At 44.4% G+C, this 25,561-nt stretch overlaps 1 protein-coding gene across 6 annotated transcripts in view; it reads left to right on the top strand.

Annotated features, from left to right (window-relative positions):
* Window positions 1-110: 110 nt before the first annotated feature.
* Window positions 111-25,561, top strand: part of ATAD2 (ATPase family AAA domain containing 2) — an 87,598-nt gene continuing 62,147 nt past the window's right edge. For 4 of the 6 annotated variants that reach the window (XM_030553780.1, XM_030553779.1, XM_030553777.1 and 1 more), the window contains exons 1-7: window positions 111-685; window positions 8,787-8,929; window positions 10,093-10,142; window positions 11,261-11,423; window positions 13,409-13,511; window positions 14,546-14,633; window positions 20,267-20,380. In XM_030553780.1, coding sequence (XP_030409640.1) covers window positions 455-685; window positions 8,787-8,929; window positions 10,093-10,142; window positions 11,261-11,423; window positions 13,409-13,511; window positions 14,546-14,633; window positions 20,267-20,380 — 892 coding nt within the window. In that variant the 5' untranslated portion in view covers window positions 111-454. The remainder of the gene's footprint in view (window positions 686-8,786; window positions 8,930-10,092; window positions 10,143-11,260; window positions 11,424-13,408; window positions 13,512-14,545; window positions 14,634-20,266; window positions 20,381-25,561) is intronic. The other 2 variants (XM_030553778.1, XM_030553776.1) reach the window with 1 other exon arrangement.

The following is a 25,561-nucleotide window of genomic DNA, read 5'->3' as shown; positions in this document are numbered from 1 at the left end:
GCCGTGTCTCTTTAAGGGCCTGGCATTTGAATCCCCTTTCCGCGGGAAGCGATGGAGCAGGCGGGCTGAGCGCGTTTCTCTTAGCCAATCAGAGCCGGGCAAAACACTTCCCCCAACTTTGCACGCGCCAAAAATTCCAACAGGACTCAGTACCGGTACGTGTCGCTCCGCACCCTGTCCGGGACTAACCGACACGGGGAAAGAGAGTCCCAGGGAAGGAGGGGGCGGAACGTCCCCTCTGTGTGGCCGCCCGCAGGGTGGGTGAGAGAGTGTAACAGGAACAGCAGGTACCACACGGCCTGCGCGCTCTCAGTACTCGCACTACGGCTCTAATGAGGGGTGGAGGCGGAGAGATACGACGGAAAGGCGGTGAAGCGACGGCTCGCGGTTTGTGGCGCCAGAATTCGGAGAGAAGCCGCCGCCGCCCCCCTCTTCAGCCGGAACAGGTCCGGCCATGGTGATGCTACGGAGCAACACGGGCAGCGGGCGCGGCCGCCCTGTCCCGGCCGCCGCGGCCGGAGGCGGCCAGGGGTCCATTTATGACCTGATGGACTCGAGCTCCGAGTTCCTGTCCCTGAACTCCCCGGTGCTCCGGAGCCGCAGGATGGGCACCCGCTCGGCCGCAGCCGCCTCCGGCAGCAAGTGCAGTAGAGGAGCCGGGAGAGCGCCGGAGGCCACGGGCAGCGTGAGTAGCGGGGCAGCCTTGCTGCGGACAGCTATGCTGATGCGTTCCCCCAGGCCCGCCTGAAGCGCTCGGGACCCCCCCCCCCCCTCCGAGCCTGCCGCCGCACTGGCCTCGGCGGTGACCGTCCCCACTGACTGGGGGGGGGGGGCGAGCTCTCCTGGTCACCCCCATCCCCGGGGAATTGGGGGGAGGGGTAGTGGTCTAAACTCCGCCCAGAAAACTGGGCCCATCCCCATAGCGTGGCGGGGACTCTCCACAGCGGGAGCCTGTAGTGAGATACTTCCGGCTTGGCTCCCCTTTGCTGGGGTCGGCTACCGGATTATCCGCGAAGCTGTGTTCACTCCCCACGTGCTGGCTCCGGTGCCTCTTGCTCACCTACTGTTTGAGGGTCAGAGCCTTGGCCTTGTCTTTGGGTTTTAAGTGTGTGTGTGTGTGTGACATCATGGGCTCCACAGTAGAGAGAGAGCACTTCAGACTCGCTCTGATGTAAACTTGGTGAGATCATCACTATTCTCGTGCTGTGGTTGGCCCTGCTTAGTTTATCTGCTTGTCTCCATTGTGTGTGTGTGTGTGTGTTGTGTGGCTTTGTTTTTTTTTAACTGAAGGATATTTCATGAGTCAGTCACCCCAGATGAAAACTTATCTTTTAGCAGTGAAGACAAGGCCACTGCAGTGAGATGTTACTGTGGTGGGTTGTGCAGATTAACATGTCAGCAATGAAAGTTTTTTACATTTTGTTGTTAACTCTGAAGGCTAACAAGGACAGTTAACATCTTGCATAAATCAGTGAGGGCAAATTCTATCTTTACACAAGGACTGAAGCTGCTGGAGCACAAAGTTGTAGCATCCTAAAAAGTACTAGCTTGCTGAGACCATCTGAATTTAATTCATGGCCATATGGGGGAGAGAGGAAGGATTTCCTGCTCAGGAGGGAACTACTAAGAAAAGACCTGAACCTCTTATCTAAAAGAAAACTTCTGAAAACTAGGGAGAGTAAATCCTTGTCAGTTCCAGCTGAGACAAATACACAGGAATATCTTGCCTCCTCTGAACACAAACTATAAAATATTCCATCTGCCACACACTAGGGTTCTCTCTTCTCCCATCTCCCCTGGTATGTGTCTCATCCTAGAGCTGGCCATGTTCATCCTGGCTTACCTATTAAAAACAATTGACGGAATATACATAGAGTACAGTAATTTCTTGCTTAACGTGGTAGTTATATTCCTAAAAAGTGCTACTTTATGCAAAACAATGTTAAGCAAATCCAATTTCCCTATTAGAATTTATGTAAATAGGCAGAATTAGGCTCCAGGGAATTCTTTTTTGCCAGACAAGACTTATTTATACACACGCACACAATAAGTTTTAAACACACAATTTCATCCTATACACAGCAAGGATGATTGTGAAGCTTGGTTGAGGTTGTGGAGTCAGAGAGTGGGATATTTCCCTGGGAATGCCTTGCAGCTAAATGATGAACTAACACTGGGCTGAACCCTCAAGGGTTAACACGTTGTTAATGTTGCCTCACACTCTACAAGGCAGCAGGAATGGAGGGAAGAGACACAATAGATGCATGGCAATGGCTGCAAACATTCCCCGCAGAAACTGAACTTGAGGATGAACCTATGCTGTCCCATTGGAGCACACCACTCTCTCCGCTTTCTAAAGTGCCAGGTGTGTCGTGTATGAGACAGAAACTGACTGCACAACCTCAACCAAACTTCTCAAATGTTATTGCTGTGTACAGTATGAAATTGTTTGTTTAAAACTTATCCTGTGTGTATGTACAGTCTTGTCTGGCAAAAAAGAATTCCCTGAAACTTAACTCTTCCTATTTACATAAATTCTTACAGGGAAATGGGATTCGCTGAACTTCATTTCACATAAAGTAGCATTTTTCAGGAACATAACTACAACATGAAGTACAGTAACTCCTCGCTTAAATTGCAGCTTTCTCACTCCCATATCAGCCTGTGATGGGCTTTTACAGCTGCTGCAGTAGAATGTTCTGAGTTGATTACTTAGAGACCCCTTCATAGGTAACAACTTGAAAAGTTAGGGGATTATTGTGGGGAATAATGTGTAAGCATGGTTTATCCTAAATAAAAGATTTAAGCTCTTTATTGGTTATTCAGAATATAGCTGTTTGAAACATAGAAAGTCATTTGGTCAGAAGGTTAAACTGGGTCACAATGTTAGACCCAGATCTGTCCCTCTGTAAATTCCTCTGGAATTTCTTAAATGTTGCTTATCTACAGTGAGAACATTAGGTGTCTCACTGGTACATGCTTCAACTGGGAAGGAAAATAACCAGTATGTGAAATTCAAATGTCCAGAACTACTTTACTTTACAACTAAATACGTTTCCCACTTTAGGTGTGTGTACATGTATACCAAAATGTCATGTCACTTCTGACGTGCAAAACAAAGGGTGGTTCAGTTAATTGCAAAACAGTTGTAAAGCTGCATATTTGCATAATTTAAAAGCGGAACAAAAATTTAAACTTTCCCCAGCAGAGTAAGTATGAGATCAGTCCAGAAAGAACATTTGGGAGCTTGAAGTTTAAAGGGATCTGAAGTGCCTGACTAAATTCCAGGATCACTACCAGTTAGCAAAACATCACAACAGAAACAAGTTAGAATTTCAATGTTAGAACTTTTAGTTTTAGAAATGTTAGGCCTCTGTGGATGAGTATCTTTTGAAAACTAAGTTCTCAGTGGGAAGTTCCCTGTCTCCATAGCAGATAGAGGCAGAACAGATCATTGCTCTGAGCCTGGGCTTTGTAGTGTCCTTTGGGAGGAATTCTCCAGAATTCTCTGCCTCCAAGCAGCACACATGAGATTTCAGGTCTCCCTTTTAGCAGAGCTTTTGCAGGACTTTTAACAAACTGTCAGTTTCTTCAATGGCTTCAAGGCTTTTTTTCCCTCAAAACTTCAACCCCCCACACCCTTTCTGAGGTTGGTTAGAAAGACAGAAACTCTCCTCCCCTTAGAAATGGCAGTCATAGACAGCAGCCCCAGGAACTCAGTTCCCAGATGGCATGCAGCTAAGGTCCATGCAGACATAGTTGAGCAGGCTCCAGCAAAACTCAGCATGGGAGCAAGATAGTTGCTGAGATAGTTGAGCAAGTTGCATGAAAGCTGTGTTCACTGAGACCAGGCCATCAGTGGCATGAAACTTGAGGTAAGGTGTCTGGGGGGTGGGCGGAGAGGATTGTTTTTCCCCAGAACCTCCTTCACATGCATGGGATCCTTATTCTCTTAGTTTGTAGAGCAAGCAGGAAAGCTTCACTTGGACCTCCTGAATCTCAGGGGAAGGCCAGGTCCCCCAAAACAACCAGGAGGAAGAAATTCCTGTTCCCAGCCATTACATAGGCAATGTCCATGCTGTTGGTTCCCAGCTAATGGGAGCCGTGAAGCCAGTGCTGTGGGCAGAGGCAGTGCGCAGAGCTACCGCCTAGAAGTTGAGTAAGGGGATGTTGCCACTTCAGGAGAGTCCCCTAGGTAAGCTCTGCCCAGAGCCTGCCTCAACCCTGTCCCATGCCCCAAGCCCTGCCCCCTCCCACACCCTAACTCTGCTGCTGCTGGCGGGGAGGAGCAGTGGCTGGTGCGACTGCTGCAGGGGCTGTCTGAGTTGCCCCTGAGCCAGCTGATGCAGAAGTCACAGAATCCGTGACACACTCGCAACCTTACTAATAACTCATTTGTCTCTAATGCCTCTGGTTCATTTCTCATTTTGTGCAGTCAGTCCCCACTCGAGCAACAAGGAGTCTGGTGGCACCTTAAAGACTAATACATTTATTCGGGCATAAGCTTTCGTGGGTAAAAAACCACCAGACTCCTTGTTTTTGTGGTTACAGACTGATACAGCTACCCCCTAATACTTAATCCCCACTTCTAATCCTTTCCTAGGAGTGGGAGCTGCTGATCCAGCTTCCTTTGGCCCTGAGAACCAGTACTGATCTCCCCTCCCCCAATATCACCTCAGCACTTTAGCACACGCTTTTCCAGAGCTCCATTCTTGTGGATGCTCTGGCTTCTAGTTTACCTCTTTGGAGACGCATGAAAGGTGAAGCAAATAGACTCAAGCTTTTCTAGAAGGATTTCCAAAAACAATCACTCCTTACTTTAGACAGCATAAGAGGAATACAGATCTGTGTAAAATAAGAAAATTCTATATGCAATTTCTGCCTCAGTATCTTCACCACTCTTGAACATTCTTTGAGAATTGGTTTGAGTATTCTCCTGAACTTGAATCCTCCAGCTTGTTTCTCCTCTTGTACTGGATGTAAACGGAGAACTAATCTTTTTATAACTTTTAGTTGCTTTTGTCAGGTGACTCCTGCTGAGTCTCAAAACCATCCAAACTCTAGTATCTTGAATCTAGTGTCCTGCTTTAGTGGAGGGGGAGGGGGAACTTGGTTGTAGTGAGCCACACTACTAAGAAGTTTGGGGGGATAGCTCTAAAGAACAGGAGAAATCTCTAAAGCTGGAGCTTTGAACTAGATTAGGGGTTCTCAAACTTCTGAGAACAAAAATTACTACATGACCCCCTTGGGGGGACTGAAGCCTGAGCCTGCCCAAGCCCTGCTTCCCTGCATAGGGGGCCAAAGCCCTAGGGCTTCAGCCCCAGCAAGAGGCCTGTAATCTGAGACTTGTGGCCCATAAAAGCTTCTTTTAAACTAGATTTCCCTAGCCTACTTTTCCAAGACTGATGTTTCACCAGACTGTAATTTGCTGTGCATTTAAAACTTCCAAATACATGTCCCTGAGGAATGCCATAAGTGAAAAGGAAACATGTCTGTCCTTGTCTGGATTACAGGGCACAGCAGCCATTGCTAAAAGCCACCTGAAGCATGGCTTTGAGTGAACAAGTGGAAGGGCCAGTTACAGCCCTCACAAAATTCTAGCAGCTAAGTTACTGGCCAAGACCATCTTTAATTCAAGAGAGAGACAGAAGATAGGATCTGATCTGCCAAACGTTGGCACGCCCTCCTAAAATAAAAGGCTCAGATTCAACTCCAGGTTATCCTTGTGTGGATTCTCAGCACACAATTCTAGCTTTGTATCTAGCCTGTAATTACAACAAATCAGTATATGAAGAACTTCATCAGAGATCCAGTACTAGCATCTTTGGTGAATTCTTAATTATTTAACAGCTACGTGATGTTGGGTCCAGATAGAAGACCTTGTGCATGGGGAACATGCCTGGATTCCATTATAATGTGGGATATGTAGCTCTAGAAGTAGACATGGAGTATAATCTCTTTTGTACTATGGACTGTCAAGTTCACCCCTCCACTTTCAGCAAATGACTCTTCAGGAACATGGTATGGATGTATGTATACCATCTTCCTGAAGAGAAGCAGCCTTGTTCGATCCAGAAGTGGATGCCATATTCCTCAGAGTTCTACACCAAGAAAGAAAATCCAGGCCAGCTGGCTCAGCAAGATGCACTTAGAACCAGGGGAATGCAGTCTAGATCGTTTAGCCTCTTGTTGGATCACAGACTAGTTTGAAAGCCTGTTAATCAACCTATAGGCATTTACGTCCAGCTTGGGGGAAAAAAATCAAGAGGTACTACATGAGAGAGAGAGAGAGACATCCAAAATCAGAGGGTGATTTAATCTCATGAAGGTGGCAAAAAGGCCTCAGTCAAGGAGTATAGACCTGCACTGCAGCATCTCCTACAGGTTGCTGGTGACAAACTCAGTCTTTCACAGTCTTGCCCTCTTGGCAAATAAGACTGCCTCTGAGAAGAACTGCACGTTGTTCAATGCTGAATATGAACTCCAGTCTTCTCCACTATTTCCTCAGTCTTCTTTCCTGTAGAAGGGTGGGAAGATTCCCAGGAGTCTACTCCTGGGCCGTAGTCTCTTACAGCTGCAGGCCCCTCCTTAACGGAGCAGTTTACTCCATTTTGGTGCAGCCTTCCTTAAGCAACTGGACATAAACTCCAGCCTCCTTGGCTATTTCCCAGCCCTCTTCATTCTTGAAGTGTAGGGGCTTTGCAGCACCCGTCTCCTCATGTAGTCTTGCCCAATTCCAGACTGCTCCACAGAGTCTCCTTCTAGAGCTCAGCTTTTGCTGAGTCAGCCCTGAACTGATCCTGATTGGATTTAGGAGTACTCTCAAGCTGCTGTTGAGTTCCCAGCTATGCTTATTTCTCTTCCTGTTTCGTTCCTCACAGCAAGAGTTCATTTCCCTTTCCTAGAAGGCACTCATCTCATTATTATAAGACTCGGATGCACTTAGCCCTAGCTTACCCTTAAGTGCTAGTCACTCTGTGACTGCCTTCTTTATTCATTTCCCCCCTTAGTCACTCAGAGTAAAGATGGTTAAGGAGATTATATTCACTGTGGCCTCTTCCTTAGTAATCACCTTCTCATTAACTCTTGGGTCTGGAGTCTCAGACCTGAACTAGGTGTAACTGGAACTGCCGCTCAAACTCCCAGAAAACCCATGCACACACAACAGAGTGTAACAGGGACCTATCCTGAATAGTATCCACTAATTCATCAACTGGGAAGCTCAGAAGAAGGAGCAGTAGTTGTTTGTTCTGAGAAAGTGATAAAAAGCCCTTCTAGCATCTCAGACGTTGTGAATCTTCCGAGGTTTAGATGTTGGTGTTACAGGGGACACCAATCAGCAGAAGCAAAGGATATTCTATGTTTGGTTTTTATAATAAGGTGGCCTGACCCTGGGGCTCAAGGTCAACGTTTCTTAGAAGGGCAAGTCTGCAAGGCATATTGCATTATAAGAAACCAACGCCTCATCACCATCACATAACACATTCCTGAAGACCAACACTCTTCTCAGTCCTCTGGCAGCATGCATATTCCTATCATGATCTTCATCTGTGGCTTGTGAGTCCTAATTAAACCATGTAGGTGGTAGGTCTCTTTCTGACTGAAAATAAGTTGCCTGCTCACCATCTCCTTGTCCAACTGGGATTTCAGACCTTGGTATGCTCTCAGTGAAACTTCCATCAAATTTTCTGTCAAAGATGGTAGTTCTGTGAACTAACCAGGCCTCCATCACCAAGGTGTCCACAGTGTCATAATATGAAATGGTATTATTGCCCTTCTGACTGAATCCAAACATCCTCAGAAAGTAGAAGTGCATAAATTAGATATGCCTATGCATTCTGAAAAGAGCAACAGTTTTGTGAGCAGAGATCACACATCTAATGAGGAGGCCTGGAAGGCTACCACAGAGACCTCCATCTACCCTTCTGTAAGATGAGAAATCCTTGTCCCTGCAGATGCAGTGTTTTGTAGAAGGCTGTTTACAAAACAGCATGTTCCATTAACCCTTACTGCATGGGTAAATTGAATTCTCCCTTGGGATGACCTACTGCATTCTACATCCCATAGTGAAGACTGTATGCCATGGAGGGGATTGAGAGAGGGAAAGTTCTGTGTCTTGTGAATTTTTATTCTAGGACCCTCCATGTCCAACAGTCTGACCCTCGGAGGATTGCTTTATGTCTAGGGTTTCTTCTGGCTGTTGCTCCCTTAAGTATTTTGAAATGGAAGAAGGTATTCCTCCAGGAAATCTCTAAATTTCAAGTCAAGGCTCTACTGCAAATGGTTTGAATTGAATACAACTGAGGTCTGGTCTACATTTAAAAATTAGATAGGCAGGTCAATGTTGCTCTGGGCTGTGAAAAGCGGTAGTTAGGTTGATCTAACCCCCAGTGTAGATGCAGGTAGGTCAATGGAAGAATTCTTCTGTTTACCTAGCTACTGCTTCTTTGAGATGTGGATTTTTCCATCGATGGAGTTAATCCCTTCTGGCAATACAAGAAGCATTTACACCCTAGTGCTACCACAGCATAGCTGTACCGCTATAGCAGTGACATACTCTTAGCTTCCAAAATGGAAAAATACTGTCATTCTAGAGGGTTCTTCCTGAGGACCAGTCTTAAACCGAGGCTCTGAGTAAAGATCATGGTGATGTAGAATACTCCACTGTGAATACTCTCTGACTTGGAAGGTCCTAGAATGAAAATTTGCAGGAAAGAAGTAATTTTTCCGTTTTCCTAAATGTACATGCTTTAACTAGAACATTTTCTTTTTCTTCATCGTCTTAGGAATTTTCTTCTGGCAAAGCTGAATGTTTCACTGGACATTCCTTAAGATCAATGAGAAAAAGTAACCTGCACTCTTCGGATTCTAGCTTTGACAAAAGTATGGAAACATTAAGTGAGAGTGTTAATGGAAGACACTTTACAAGGTAACTGTTCTCTTTCAGTGTCTCTTAATAATCACTGTTAAATTGAAATCTAGTCAGTTAAAGCAAGGGAGGAGTAAAAGTAATTTAATTTAAAATATTCTATCAGTTCCTAGATTGTCTTCCTAATTTTTGCTCTTTTTACAAACAGGCATTTCTTCTTTTTCGGGGAGGGGTGGAGTGGTGGGAGATGGAGGAAATGTCTTCTGTTGCTGTATTCAGAATCTCCGCAAACAGGGGAAGATGGAACTAATTATACACAATGTTATCCTGCACATAGTAAAAGAGAATAAAAATACTCTTTTCAAATCATCATCTTATGGTAATATTAACTGTAATTTGAAACAATGATAGGTTAATTTTTCAGATGTAAGAGTGGTGTATATAAGCTGATAGTGTCCCTTGAATTTTAAGGGTGAGAGACTTTTTTTCCCCCCAACAGACAAATGTTTAACTTCCTGGGGAAAAATACTTCCAGTGATGAAGTTTTTTGTCTTCTCAGCACAGTCACATTTTGTGTCCTTGTCGGTGGCTGAGAATAGACTTCCCCATTCACTAACAGCAAGTTGACTTGGTTTATGCATTCCTGCCTAACTGGTTCTTCCATCTACTCTCTGATCAGTTTATGCTTCATTTGAGCAGAGAAGGGAGCAATATAAGGATTGAACCACGCTTTATTAAATTTCTACAGTTTAAACTAAAAAGGAATAGAAAGGATGAGTGTACCATGGCCGAGTGAATTTTAATGTTCACTTCACTTAAATAACTTTTTTTTTCCCCTGTATCTACTGTTGCTTGTATAAGGACGATATACTACCTCTGCCTTACCTACCATAGTCAAGCCAAGAAAAACTCCACAGTTATAGATGTATGCTTCACATATCAGTCCTTTTTTTGACTTTTTAGAATTGGTTTTTTCAAACTTTAAAACTTCAGTGGGGCAAATCAATGATCTCTTTCTAAGTCTGAAATTACAAATGCTCTCCCAGACCCATGTATGTGCATACAGTACCCAGACCCTCTTTGTGGTCTTTGGACCCTATAAAAATAATTGATGTTTTGTCTGCATAAGTCTGTTGTTTTTTTTAAGCTAGTGAAATCTAGAACTTGATGCCCAAATAGATTAAGCAGGTACAATAACTTATATTTCCCCTTTCTTTATATAGGCAGTTGGCTAAACTGCAGGCTGACCAAAAAAATGAAGATTGTAAAGCAGGTAAAGGAAGAGAATAATTTTTTTTTCCAATTTTTAGTTAGTAGTAGGTTTTAAAATGCCTGTGGGTTTTTTTTTTGTTTAACTTGAATTGTTTCACTTGTAATCAACCTCCAGTGCTGAATAAATTAAGTGTTCTTAGCTCATTTTCAGGCAACTAACTTTAATAGCAGAACTAAAATACATTGTATGCAGTATTCCATCAGTGATTGAAAGTTACTGGTTGGGCAACACTAGGGTGTCTGAATTTTCTATGCAACCTTACGATGATGATGATGATAGAAGCCAAGAACAGTACTTGGAATATGTAAAACTCTCTAGGTTTTGCAATCAACTTCTCATAGGATAACCAGTTTACTGTAAACAATCATTAAAACCTATGTGTTTATAATCAAGTTTAGGTTTTGTAAAGTGTTTGAGCTAAGTGACTATTTTGTGTACAATTTTAACTGTAGTACAGTAGTGATTATTTCACGTGTATGTGTGATTATTTTAAAAGCATGCCTTTTTAGTGTGAGATTAATGATGTCATGTATAAATATTTGCCAGGTTTTTCAAAAGTGACTTGAGATTTTGAATATGTCTGTATGTGGGTGCACAACTTTAGACAAATTAAATCTCCTGAAAGCGTGAACATTGGCCCTCTATAAATAATGATCCCTCTTTAATCTGTCAAGTTGAGTACTCAAAGACTTACACACCCAAAATAGCTAGTTACTTGTGAATAGCTTGCCTCTGGTATTTGAAAATATTTATATGATACAACTTTGTATAAAATCAGTGAAGGAAAACATCTTAAAAGTAGAATATGCACGATTTTAGTCTGCATGGTTATGTTCTGCAAGATTGGAATAATTATTCCATTTTGCTCTTAACTAGGATATAAACTGCATACTTATCTTGGCTGGTTACGTTTTTTTAAAATCTGTTAGAGTGTTTGTGTGAGTGATTTTAAGTATAGAATATAATGTGTAGAAGTACTTTCAACTTTAAAATAAGTGATAACAGTAACTCTCAATCATGCATTTAAACTAATTTCCAACACTGGATTTCTGCAAGATTTTTTTTCTCCATATTTGAGGGCAAATATGTTCTTTAATATTGTATATTTATAAACATAGTAATTCCAGTCACTAGATCTTTGAAAACCAGAGCTGATGTGAAAGCAGCTGAAAAAGTCCATGGAGAGAGTGGGGATGTGGAGGTGCGTCGCAGTTGCAGAATCAGGCGAAGCCGTTACAGTACGACAAACCAATCCGTTTTGTTTGACAAACTTATAACGAAGTAAGTAACTGTCCTTCAAAGATGGTAAAATGGTTCCTGAAGGCTTACTTACAATACAAGCATGTGCTTGAGTACCATGTGGGCTAAACTTATTAAAAATGTTGCCAAAAATAAATTAACTATGAGAATTCTTTATATATGTTCCTACGGTGCTGCTGAGTTCCAGGAGCTTTTCTATAATGCAGTACCTATTGGAATGCACAACGACTTGCTCAGGGCACCAAGTGTTCAGAACCAAGCTTATAAAAGGACCATGTGGTCCCAACCACATTTCCTTCCTGTCTCTTGTCAATTGTAAATGGTAGGGCCTTTCTTCCCTGTTGGGATAACTTTTCTTGACCTGTAGTTGTTAATATTTTTAGACATTTTTAATTTAAAATTTTATTATAGTCTTCGCTATTGTGCAGCTTTGACCCTGGTTTTAGCCCCTGGAGATTTATGACTAATCCAGTCTCAAAGGTCTACCAAGACTTAGTTCAAAGGTGTGTTTTTATGTCCTTAGAATCTGATGCATACATCTTTTCTTTAATTTGCTTTGGACACTCTGTTCCTAGATTGTTGCTTGATGTAAAGCCTGTATGCCTCTAAGCCAGTGATTCCCAAACTGTGGGGCGCACCCCTTAAGGGTCATGGAGGTGGGGCACAGCAGGCCTGGGCCAGCATCCTAAGGGGGGGCGGGGGCAAAGAGGGAGCACCACCCAGCCCTGCTCTGCCCCCAGGTCTGCTCTGTCTGCAACCTCTGTCCTGCCTGAGCCTCTGCCTCCTTACCCTGTGTGCATGCCCTCCTTTCCACACCCCCAACCCCAGGAGCCTGGCCCTGCTCCAGGCCCCGGTTCCCGACCCCAGCTCGAGAGGAGGGTGGATCTGGACACGGGTAAGGAGGGGGTGCAACATGACGAGTTTGGGGACCATTGTTCTAACACTTGCTTATAGAGTGAGGTGGCTCTAGGCTTGTCTTAAGAGCCAGGGCCCCAGTCCACTTTGCAATCTACAACTGGTTCCACTACCCTCTTCAGCTCAGAAAATGCCAGTTATGAAGAAGCCAGTCGCATTGCACCAAAACACCAAATACTGTCTCGCATGTGTTCTGATTTAAGAATAAACCATTCCAAGAAAGGAGTTGGTTGATTCTGGGACCCTAGTGTTTCTGTCACCATCTTAGGCATCAAAGAAGCATACATCCAGACAGTAATGGATTGGTGTAGCAACTTCCTTGGTGTCAGGAGTTCCTTATGTACTAAATAGATCTCATGCCACATGTGTGTACAAGTTGGGGGGGAGGGAGGAGCTCCACTTTTGACTGAGGAAAGAATTGGTGGCTTAGTGACCATATTAGTGCTGGAGTTTTCTTCTTTTTATAATCTGTGAATGTTTGGTGCTATAAGATGGCACTTGTGCAGCCCCAATGGGCATTGCTATCCTGGCGATTCTCAAAGCTCAACAACAATAGAGTGCATGTCTAGTAAGTTAAACTATGGAAAAACAATACTAAGTCTAGAAGTACAGTTATGGGTTAGTAAACATTTTTTCCTGTTATCTCTTAAAGTGACACTGTCAATTTAAAATAATGCTTCTGACTGAAATTTGTGATAGTGCTATGTGAATAATTAGCATAAAAACCACTATAACTGTAAGATGTTTAGAAAAATATTTTTCTGTAAATTTTTTTTTTTGTTGTCATCCCACCCCATTTAGGTGGCTTTTTCACATGGCAATAGAGGAAAGAAACATCTCTTATTAAAATAAAAATAAAAAATTTTTTTTTTGTGGATTTACAATCCCATTTACAATTGGGGAGATTAAGGGTCAGGTACAGCACATTAAACTTTTTTTAAAACTTATTTTTTTTTAAAACTGATCATGCATCAGTTTGACAGTGTCACTTTAAGCACATCATCTTGAAACTTCATGCTAACTGATGCCCATTTTTTCAAACTGTCTGAACTCACGTATGTGTCACACTTTTTTTTTTTTTTTAATGTCAGCACTGCAGAAGCAGTATTACAAAAAATGGATGACATGAAGAAGATGCGTAGACGCCGAATGCTAGACTTGGAAGATCTTGGGGTGTTCAATGATGCCGAGGAAGTAAATATGCACTCATAGTGTTTCTCTAGATTCATAAGGGGACTGTCTTTTAGACAGCCAAATGACTTGTTTGTTTGTATTTTTACTATAATTTTCATATTAGCATTTCATATTAGCTATATTGAGAGGGGTAGAGAATATAACGTTATCACGGTGAGATGTTAGCCATATGCCAGTATTTTTATATTCTAACTTCTGAATAGCCTTATTACCACTTTTGAATGGATATTTTATATTTACTAACAATTATTTCAATCTTTTAAAACTTTTAATTTTTATTAAAAACTAAAAGAAAATAAACTTCACTAAAATATGTAAAAGGATTGCTAACTGATCAGGCTTCCAATGAATAAGCGCAACCAATATGTTTACCGGTTGTAGCTTTGATACTCAGCTGTCAGTTTCTATCCTATTTTGCTGGTTAAAGCAAACAGAGGATGGTGCTGGTCTGAAAAGTTTATAGCTTTAAAAAGGCACCTTCCTGTGTGTTGCTATGGTTTCAGTTCCTCTTTGCCAGCTAGATCTTGATATGTTACCACCTCAAATAGTCTCTTAAAGGTAGATTACATACAGTTGAGGAACTTGCAACTTACATGTGCAGCTCCACACTTTTTTCAGTGGTGCTGGAAGAAGTTCTTTCAGGGTGCTAATTATCCTCCTTCCTAATTTTATTGTCTGTGAACAAAGGTGCTAACTGAGAAGACACTATCTGATTTGCCTCTAAATAGATGGGCCTTTTCTAATTCTTTACCTAATATTGAGCAGAATAAATGTTTATAATTTTCTGATTGAGTTTAATGTGTTACATAAACTGAAATGGAGCATGCTTGATGTGAATATTAAGAGATAATAAACTTGGCCTTCCAATGCCACTTTTAGTTCTTCTTCTAAGTACAACCACACTTTAATTTAGGCATGTGCAATACCTTGATAAATTTGCTGTATATATGAGATGTTCATACTGCAGGGACTGGAGCATGTGCAAATTTTGTTATATAACTGTCAATGATTTCCCCCACCCATCTCATAATTAGGAAAATCTTGATATGTACACTCGAGGAAAGCAAAAGAGAGAGCAAAGAACTGATGAAGAAACTACTGATAATCAAGATGGCAGTACAGGTCACCATTTATCTTAATTTTCTTTGTGTTGTATTTAACACTTCTAATATAGTCTGATGGGTTCTATACTACAGAAATTGTTTTCATAAAACATGGCTCTCTGTGTTGTTATGCAGTTGCAAGAGGGGAGAGATAGCTCAGTGGTTTGAGCATTGGCCTGCTAAACCCTGGGTTGTGTGTGTTCAATGCTGCAGGGAGCCACCTAGGGATTTGGGGCAAAATAAGTACTTGGTCCTGCTAGTGAAGGCAGGGGGCCAGACTCAATGACCTTTCCGGGTCCCTTCCAGCTCTATGAGATAGGTATATCTCCATATATTACAAGCTTCCATCTTTTCTTGATGTCACAAGCTAACAGAGGCAGTAGATGTCCCTGGAACAGAGTAGAAATAATGTTCTAAATCTTGTCGTGCTTTACTTTTACCTTAAGTGAAAGTAGGAAAATGTTAGATACTGCACTGTACAATATAAACACAGTTTCAAAACATGTTTGAATATCCAGAATCTTTTTCATTCTTAGTTCATTTCAACAACACTTGCTGTCAAAACTGCTGAGAATATTAGCACTGTTGTAGATGTACTTCTTCTTCACAACACATTGGTAGGAGTTTCTGCCCCATCTGCATAAGGATGTTGCTAAGGGCATTAATCAGAAAAAGGAACTCACTGTCCTAAAAGTAAATTCATCTTGCTAGTTCTAGATTCTCTGTTTACAGTTCTTTAATCGCTCCAGCCAAGTACAGTAACTACTGGAAGGCCAGTGCTTTATTTCACTTTTTTAATGTAAAATGCTTTTAAGAATGTTATCAATTTGAGATCTTACATGTGTAGACTTTAAACGGCAAATGTATCCAAAAACAAAATAGCAGGAAATATAAATTAAATTTCAAATAACTCAAGACCCAGTTTTCTTGCAACTATGGCTGTTGAACACTTGTTGTCATACTATATTTTACCCACAGTTTGTCTTAGCTGTTATTCAACAGTACTTGCTTTTATTTCTCCAATGTGTGCACATTCAGAATTTGATTTAAATGTCAGCAGTTCTTCAACGTTTTTTAATGTAGATTTTTTTCTATTATATCTTAAGGTATATTTTACAGTGCCTTTATGAATCACCCCACATCTAATTCTTGTTACATAACAACATTTTCAGCACAAAATATTGGGGTGATAATGAAGGCTTGAAAAAGCAACTTGAAAAGTTATTGGCAAGTAAGAAGCTATCTCCAGTGAGCAGAGGGATGTAGACAATCGATTTTTGCAGAATTTTAACCTTTCACTGAAGGGAGGGGGAACCAAACTTGCAATAACCTTCTGAATGTAAACTGATATTGCGCTACTAGCTTTTGAGAAAACAAAGCAAGTTCTTCACTTAGAATCTCAAACAACCACAAGGATAGATCTGTCAACTCTTGAGTGAATTTTATTCAAATAATTATTTTCATGGCCTTATCAAACGTTTCAGTCCATGCTGGTTTTGAGGTAGGGGGCTATCTCTTCCTCTATATTTGGCTCTAGGGCTCTGACCTGGTGTAAGGCTCTAGGCACTACTACAGTGTACACAGTAGAAGTTAATCGGGTTCAGGTCTTCCTTGTGCTTCCTCTTCTCCCCTTATTCTTTTCACAGTGGTTGTAGAAATTATCAGATCAGTTATTTAACAAATTCCTGGTGAATGTGGGTAACATTAAAAATTTTTGTACTGTACCTGTAAACTCTAAATAATTTGTCATATGTTTTAGGATTTCTTCCTACTATTCCCATTATCAGCAGGCAGTACTTCTATGAAAAATGTTAATGTTTTCAAAGGGAGGATTGGGTTAAACTTTTTATTAATTATAGTCAGTGATTTGGTTGTATAGATACTATGAATTACTCTGTAGGGCATCCAGCTAGTACTGTGTATTTTGATTTATCTCTATCAGCTCAACTCATCTTTAAGATGAGGATATTTTTAAATAAGATACTAGATAACTGTACTTGGGTTTTCCCTTTTACTGCCTTTCATCAGATGATCTCAGACTACCTTACGAAGGCTAATAAAAATAAGCCTCTCTCCTCTAGTTAGATATCCCCATTTTATGAATGGAGGAAAATGAGCCATAGAGAAGTTAGTGACTTGCCCACTGTCACTCATGATCTGTAGCGGAACTGAGAATAATTTGTAACTCCTGAATCCCAGTTCTGGGCTTTGTTAGCCATAAGAGCTTTTTCTTTACAGTTTGGTCTTGGAATAACAGAAATACCATACCTAAGAAGAGATCTAGCTTGTCTCTCTCACCAACAGAAGTTGGTTCAATAAAAGATATTACCTCACCCACCTTGTCTCAGGATATTAGGAGACCAACACTGCAAACAGAAAATACAATTATCACCTCTAATGGCATAGATATTTCATCTGAGACAATTAACAGTGTGTGAAATCTTGGACTTATTGAAGCCAATGCATGTTTTGCCATTAACTTTAATGAGGCCAGGATATTACTCGTTGTTTCTACATGAATGTCCCTTTTTACTGATTTTCTAATCTTGGGCTATCTCTTGCGTAAATTGCTCTTGGAAATCTGCAGTCTTTCAGGTCCAGTATGTAGTGGAATGTAACACAATTTTAGAAATCTACACAGAGAGAAGTTTAGGTTTAGTATAATTGATTTTAACTCATAAAACTAGTCCTGTTGTAACTGATATTTGTTTTGCTGCCTGTTTTGAATATTCACTGGCAAAAAGCATCATTAAGTCAGAGTTAAGGTTGCCTTGTATTGTCTTGTGCCTGTCTGCAATGTCAAGTGCAGCAAAACTGATTGAAAACCAGGAAATACAGAGTTAAGGTATGCACAAATGCTTAACTCTGATGTTAAGGTGTTGTATTCATTGGTGTTGAATTCATTGTGTTAAATATAGCTGTGTTGAATGGTGGATGGATTAGATAAGAGATCTGGGAACCCTGCCTCTGAGAGCCTGAACCTTTCTTCCTGACCCAATCCCCTTCTCACGTCAGTATGTGATTAAGGGAAAGAGGTGCATGTGTATCATGGCTAGACTCACTTCAGCAATGAGATCTGAAGGTTGTCACTAGCAGTGCACAGGGCTTTTCTTCTCATTGGGATTGTCAGCAGTGAAGTAGGGTGTGAGATATGAGTGGTCTGTTTTAATGATAGTATGTGGGAGTGTAGTAGTTTCTAAATGGATAACCTACCCTTAATGCTCAAAACTGAGGGACAGTCTTCACTCATTGCTATATTTGCTTTCCGCGACCAAATCTCTGTATAACTTTTCATGAGTAGTGTACCCAAATACTTGGATGCTAATAACTAAACTATATTCTTAAATTTATTCCCTAAATGTGGGTTATTTCTGATTATGCACTACATGTATCTTATGAGTATTAAAACAAACTTTATATTTGTGAATAATCTAAGCGCTATACCGAGATGTACAGACACCTTTTTTTTTGTCTTTCAACCTATGCATTATATAATTTTCTAACATTAGCTTTAATACAGATATTTAAATTGCATCCTCTACAAAATGGTACAACAGGGTTCTGAAATTTAGCCGGTGTGGTGGTGGTTCTATGCAGTAGGCTAAGTGGTTGAGAGTAGGGCAGGTATAGGTCACATGTCCTATTACGCGAGTGTTCTGCAATATTTATAAAGGCAATGTGTAAATGTTATGGGCATATTGGGGCATTGCTTAAAAAGGGCAAAGTTAAGGTTGCATTGTCATGTACCTTTAACTTTGTATTTTCTGCTTTTTCGGAGGTTTGAGTTTTTTGCTGAACTTAACGTTTTGGAAGGGTATGAAATAATACCAGGCAACCGTTAACTATTCATGAACCAAGTTTTTTGTCAGTGATTTTCCTAGGTTCTTTTTTTGTTTAACTGAACGAAAAGTGTGTTTTGTAGGAGTTAGTGGTCATTTAGGCAGTTGTAGTTTTCACCTATGTTTGCAGTTGAGGTGCACTGTGGCTAGCAAAGGATAAACAATGGTACGTGATTCCTGAATGGTTCTCCCACCTCCTGTTCAGTTTGTTATAGTGGACTGGTATGATGGTTGTGCTTTGAAATGTTCGGAGGGTAGAGGTGCTGACAGGTTAGAGAGAAATCCCAGACATATTCTGTTTCTCAAAGTCTTGATTTTTTTTTTTTTTGTTTTTATGTTGGGAACAGTAACTTAAAGAGCATGAGAAGACGGCCATGGCGTTGTTGTTCTCTCTCTTCCTGTATCATATAGCCTCCTTGCCAGTCTTTTCAGCTCGGCTCAGCCTTCCCTGTCCATCCCATTAAGCCATTAGCACATAAAAAGTTGCTCCTTGTTGTCTGATGCCCTCTGTTGATACATACAGATCATTGGCAGCAGTTCACTGGAGGCTCACGTGCTACCTGGTTACATAAGTCAAGCTGCACTCTGTGTTAGGCCCCAAGCCCCAACTATGTCCCACACCAGCTGGGATCCTCACTCCTGCTGCAGCCAGACCTTCCTGGCCATGCCCCAGGCCCACCCAGTCTGCCCCCCCTTCTGTCCTGGGCAAGCTGGATGCTTTCTCGCACACTTTGGCCAGCCCCTCTACCCATGTGGGGATGGCATGTCCTTAACTCTTAATTCACTGCCTTTCAGAAGTTTAATTTGATCTACTTTTTAGGAGCTCCCTAGATCCCAGCACACAGGAAAGGAGAGGGCCTCTGATCCTCTTAGAAAGCCATAGCCCTCAGAGCCCATGTAGATGGCAGGGAGAGGAGCTCCAACCCACCTATAGGATCAGGTCCCCCTCCCCCCGATACACACATACGCTTCTCCCCATACTCCCCAACTTCCCAGAATAGCATTCACAGGTGTAATTTTTTTCTTTCGAACATTAGTTTGACTGCTTTCTGAATTATCTGCTGTACTCAGTTTACATTTTCCCCCAAATAAAGCCCTTGACAGGCAAATCTAGTAAAATGCCTATGGTTTTCTCTGATTTCTGCACAGAAGTGGTTTCAAACTTAAGATGCCTCTGTGTAATTCAGATTTCATGGCCACAGCATGTCCCCTTGAGCCACCCAGGTCAAGTGAAGCTGGCAGTCTGGAAATCTCTTGGGTAGTCTTACATTACGTGGACATGTGCAGAATATTTAGTACATACTAAGCTAGAGCACTAAACCGTTTCCTTAACGTTTTCAGTGTTGCTTCCCTAAAGGGGTAGTTGGTGCCATGCACTATCTGGAATAACAGTCAAATGAGAGACCATTTGGACAATGATCAGATCCTTGGTTTGACCACTAGGTATGTGCCAAAAAAGTTGGTAGTTTCTCAACCTTAAGAAATACAACTTCCCATCAAAAACTGCCTCTTGGGAACCCTGTGCCCAAATGACCCTATATTTGCATCGCTAACTCTACCCAGCAGCCCCAGGAGGCACACCAAATTTCAATGCAATCTGAATAAGCATGAGGCTTTTAGAGCACTTGGAAGAGTCATCCTTTAAACAGGAAGGGTTTCTGAACCTTAACATTGCAGAATACAGAAGGCATTTCAGTTAGCTAGGTTTATTATGAATTTAAATATGTTTGGTGGTATTCATGGTATATGTAATCAATGAATTAAGACTGTTATTCTCCATTAAACTAAGCATAAGTATAATTTACAATTATAGAGTCATCTGAAGAAGAAGCTGAAGACCAGGAAGATGAGGATGGAGAAGATAATCAAAAGCGATATGACCTTAGACAGAGGAAAACTGTTGTACGCTACCAAGCCCCATTGGAAAGTAGGTTGTATATATCTTTTTTTGGTGGCCTTGTTTCTTGTCTGTGGTTAGAGGCTACAGAAACACCATCTTTGGCAAAACAAAGTTTCATTTTCTTTAGCTTTCCCTCCATTCTTCAGAGAGATCTGGCCTCTTTTATTCTCCCCTGCATCTTCTCCATTGTTTTGCACTCAACAGGCTAGTAGCACACTACTGTGTCCTTGAATCCTGTAATACATGGTCCTTCCCCAAAAGATTTAAATACTGTATTATCTGTTCAGTATTAGCTTTCATCGTGTTAACTTAGAAAAGATCTTGTGGTTTAAAATCACTGCATAATTCAACCTATATATTTAGTTATTTCCAGTTTACAACATGATTACTCTTCAACTTTATTTTATAAGCTTCTGATAAATTACAAATGAATTTTACATATGCCTATTGTTTTCTGATCTTGATCTAAAATCTTTATCAAGAAAGTCACCCTAAATACTCCTGAAGGAACAGTAACAAATAAAAAAGACTTGCCAACCAATTTTCAGTGTTACTGTTTTCAACTGCTTTTTAAATGCAAGTTTTTCATGACTTTTCTTAAATCTAAACAAATTTGGCATACATTGACAAAAGCAATGTAATTCCTAGTTCTTCGAGTGCTTGCTCATATCCATTCCAGTTAGGTGTGCGCGCGCCACGTGCACGTTCGTCGGAGACTTTTTACCCTAGCAATACTCGGTGGGCCAGCAGGTCGCCCCCTGGAGTGGCACCGGTATGGCGCCTGATATATACCGCTGCTGGCCCGCCCGCTCCTCAGTTCCTTCTTACCGCCCGTGTCGGTCGTTGGAACTGTGGAGCACAGCTAGCCGTTCTCCACCTCCCTAGCGTTTCACTCTTCTACAGTATAGTGTATATAGTTCTGTAATTATAGTAATAATGTATATAGTTCTGTAATTATAGTAATAGTTGTAGTTATAAAGTTAGTTTAAGTTTAGTTTGTAAATAGTTATACAGAGGATCGGGGGTTTGCCCCCTTTTCCTCCCCACGGTGCTGGGGCCCATGCCCGGTTCACCCGTGTTTAAGCCTTATGCGGCCTGTCATCGGCCGATGCCCACAGGAGATCCGCACAACTCCTGCCTGAGGTGCCTAGGCGAGTCCCACCTTGCGGACAAGTGCCGGATCTGCAAGGCGTTCAAGCCCCGAACGAAGAAGGAGCGGGACAGTCGCCTGAAGCAGATCCTGATGGAGGCAGCGCTGACTCCCCCACGGTCGGCACCGACTCCGGCACCGGGACCAAGTGTCGCCTCCACTCCGGACCGCCCGGTGCCGGCAAAGGCTTCAACTTTACACTCGGCACCCTAGCCAGCACCGCTCCCTCTCCCCGAGGAGCAAGAAGCACAGGGCTCCTGCGGTACCTACAACTGCACCGCAGTCAGAGCGTGCCTCCAAACCTGACCGCCCGGCACCGTCATCCGGCGTGGCACTGAGCGTCGTCGCACCGTTGACTCCGGCTCCTCAGGGACCGTTGAGTCCGGTGCCTCTCAGCTCCCCAGTGAGAACAGCGGTTGAGCTTGTCGCGCCCTCCACGCCGGAGACATTCTCCGTTGCATGCGACCTCATCGCCCTGACAGAGCCCGAGCTGCCCCAACCCCCAGCACCACCGGTGCAGGTTATCCAATCGATGGGCAAGCCTGCCATGGTGCGGCCGCATTCGCCAGGCACTACTGGGCATCGGTCCCATTCCAAATCGAGGGACCACTCTCAGCGTCGCCGCTCGAGATCCAGACGCCGCTCACAGTCCCGGGACCGCTACCTGCGGCACCGGCCGTACTCGCGGCACCGATCAAGATCCCGGTCGCCGTCGTATTACTCTCGGCACTGGTCTAGATCGCGGCACCGACGTTCCTACTGCAGTCGATCCCGGCACGGCAGCGTACGGCACCGGTCGACCTCCTGGCACCGAGCTGGTAGCAGGTCCCGGTCCAGATCGAGGTACCGCCATGACTTCCGGTACCGCTCGCCGGCACCGCGCAGAGACGACATCGGGATGCGCAGAGGCCTGCCGCAGTCATCGACGGCTCCTCCATGGCCTTCAAGGCACTCATCCGCTTCTTCCCGTATGGACAGCGCCTCTTACGGGGGTTCGGATGTTCAGGCCCGCCCGGACCAGGGACCACCACAATGGTCCTTTTGGGCGCCCTGGGCATACCACCAAGCCCAGGGCGAAGCTTCGGGCCCAGCTTGCTCCCGTCAATCGGAGCATCATGTACCAGAGGCCACAGTCAGCCGGCCTCCCCCTCAGGTATGGAGGAAGACCCTGCGGATCCCCTGGCGCAGCAGGATGCCCGGGAAGTGGAGGTCCCTCTGGATGAGGCTTCCGTTCAGGAACCACTCCTCCCTGGGGTGTCTTCTTCCTCGTCCCCAGATGAGGCGGTAGCGGGCACATCTTCATCAGGGCCCCCGCCGATTGATCTCCGGGCACATCAGGACCTTCTGAGGCGAGTTGCCCAGAACATAAACCTTCCTGTAGAGGAAGTCCCGGAAGTGGAGGACCCAGTGGTAAGCATCCTCTCTGCGGAGGCACCGACCAGGGTAGCCCTCCCCTTCATCAAGTTGATCCAGGCGAAGGCAGACGCCATATGGCAGTCTCCGGCCTCCATTCCACCCATGGCCCGCGGAGTGGAAAGGAAATATATGGTACCATCCAAGGGGTATGAGTACCTCCTATGTACACCCCACTCCCTGCTCCTTGGTGGTACAATCAGTCAACGAGAGGGAACGCCACGGCCAGCAAGCTCCTGCACCAAAATCCAGGGAAGCCAGGCGCATGGACTTGCTGGGCCGCAAGATTTATTCTGCGGGAGGCCTTCAGCTCCGTGTGGCAAACCAGCAAGCCCTCCTGAGCCGTTACAGCCACAACACCTGGGAGGCTGTCGACAAATTTAGAGAGCTGCTTCCCCAGGACTCGCGCCAGGAATTTTCATCTCTCCTGGAAGAGGGCAGGAGGATTGCCAGGACCTCGCTACAAGTGTCCTTAGATGACGCAGATTCGGCAGCAAGAACACTGACGTCGGGCATAGCCATGCGCCGTATATCGTGGCTGCAGTCTTCCGGACTACCGCCGGAGCTACAGTACACGATCCAGGACCTGCCATTTGACGGGCAGGGCCTCTTCTCTGAGAAGACGGATCCCAGGCTACAGAGCCTGAAGGATAACCGGGTCATCATGCGTTCACTGGGAATGCACATGCCCCAGACTCAGAGAAGGCCATTCTGCCCCTACCATCAGCACACTTAGCCCCCGCCTCGCCCCAGACAAGATTTTAACCGGAGGCGAGGCCGGCTGAACCGTAGACGTCAGTCAGGTCCTCAAAGGGGTAACACTTCTGGGTCCGACAAGCCACCGCAGGGACCGAAGACGAACTTTTGAAGGTGCGCCCGAGAGCATCTTACCAATCCCTTCCCTGGATCCACTTCATTTCCTCAACCGCCTCCGCCCCTTCCTGCCGTCATGATCCCAGCTAACTTCGAGGGACCGTTGGGACCTGCGCATGGTGGAGTTTGGTTACCATCTTCAGTTTATTTCTCCACCCCCCTCCCATCCTTTCTCCTCGTCCCTCTTCAGGGACCCCTCTCACGAGCAACTTATCCAAGAGGTTCGCAAGCTCCTGCTCATCAGAGCTATAGAGGAGGTGCCAAGGGAGCTAAGGGGCAAGCGGTTTTGTTCCCGGTACTTCTTAATCCCCAAGTCAAAAGGGGGCCTTCGACCCATCCTGGACCTGCGAGGCCTGAACAAATTAATCAAAAAGTTCAAGTTCCGCATGGTAACCTTAGGAACCATCATTCCTTCCCTGGATCCCGGAGATTGGTACGCCGCTCTCGACATGAAGGACGCTTACTTCCACATTGCAATCTTTCCCCCGCACAGGCGGTATCTTCGCTTTGTGGTAAATCAGGACCACTACCAATTCACGGTCCTCCGCTTTGGGCTCTCCTCGGCCCCCCGGGTATTCACTAAGTGTATGGCGGTCGTCGCCACTGCCCTGCGCCATCGTTGTATCCATGTCTTCCCTTACCTCGACGACTGGCTCATTCGAGGCGCATTGGAGGCGCACGTGACCGGGCACATCACCATCATCAGGGAGCTGTTTGCGAGTCTAGGCTTGACCATCAACCCGGACAAGTCCACTCTGGTGCCTACGCAGAGCATAGAGTTCATCGGGGCAATGCTGGACTCCAACCTCGCGACGGCCAGCCTCCTCCGGCACCGATTCCAAGCCATAGTGTCCATGGTCACAAGCCTACAGGCCTTCCCGACCACGTCTGCTCGAACGTGCCTCGCTCTCCTGGGGCACATGGCTGCATGCATCTTCGTCACCAAGCATGCAAGATTCCGCATGCGCCCGCTGCAGACCTGGCTCGCGTCGGTCTATTGACCAGGCAGGGACACCATAGACACAATCGTAACGATCCCACCGAATGTTCTAGGTTCCCTAGGCTGGTGGACAACGCCCTCCCAAGTGTGTGCGGGCCTACCGTGTCACGCCCCTCAGCCCTCAGTGTCCTTGACAACGGACGCGTCATCGCTGGGCTGGGGTGCGCACCTGGGGATCCTGCGTACACAGGGTCTATGGTCACAGAGAGAGCTGACTCTTCACATCGATGTGCGGGAGCTGCTGGCAGTTCGCCTAGCATGCCAGACATTTCAACGCCATTTACACGGCCGTTGTGTCGCGGTTTTCATGGACAACACAACGGCCATGTATTACATCAACAAGCAGGGCGGGACTCGGTCCTCCCCGCTGTGTCAGGAAGCAATACATCTGTGGGACTTTTGCATAGCCCACTCTATTCATCTAGTGGCCTCCTTTTTCCCAGGAGTGCGGAACACCCTTGCGGATCACCTGAACAGATCCTTTCTGTCCCACGAATGGTCCGTCTGGACGTCCTCAATTTCATTTTCCGGAGGTGGGGGTTTCCCCAGATAGATCTGTTCGCCCCCAGATCGAACAGGAAATGCCAGGTGTTCTGCTCCCTACAGGGTCGCTCCCCGGGGCTCCCTGTCGGACGCGTTCCTCATTCCGTGGACGGGACGTCTTTGCTACGCCTTTCCACCCTTTCCTCTCGTCCACAGAGTCCTGATCAAGGTCCGGAGAGACAAGGCCTGCCACATCCTGATTGCTCTGGCTTGGCCGCGGCAGCCTTGG

Source organism: Gopherus evgoodei, chromosome 2, assembly GCF_007399415.2.
Source record: "Gopherus evgoodei ecotype Sinaloan lineage chromosome 2, rGopEvg1_v1.p, whole genome shotgun sequence".
NCBI classification, from domain to species: Eukaryota; Metazoa; Chordata; order Testudines; family Testudinidae; genus Gopherus; species Gopherus evgoodei.
Note: the sequence above shows the minus strand (reverse complement) of the source record. Positions and strands in the feature narration are given on the sequence as shown.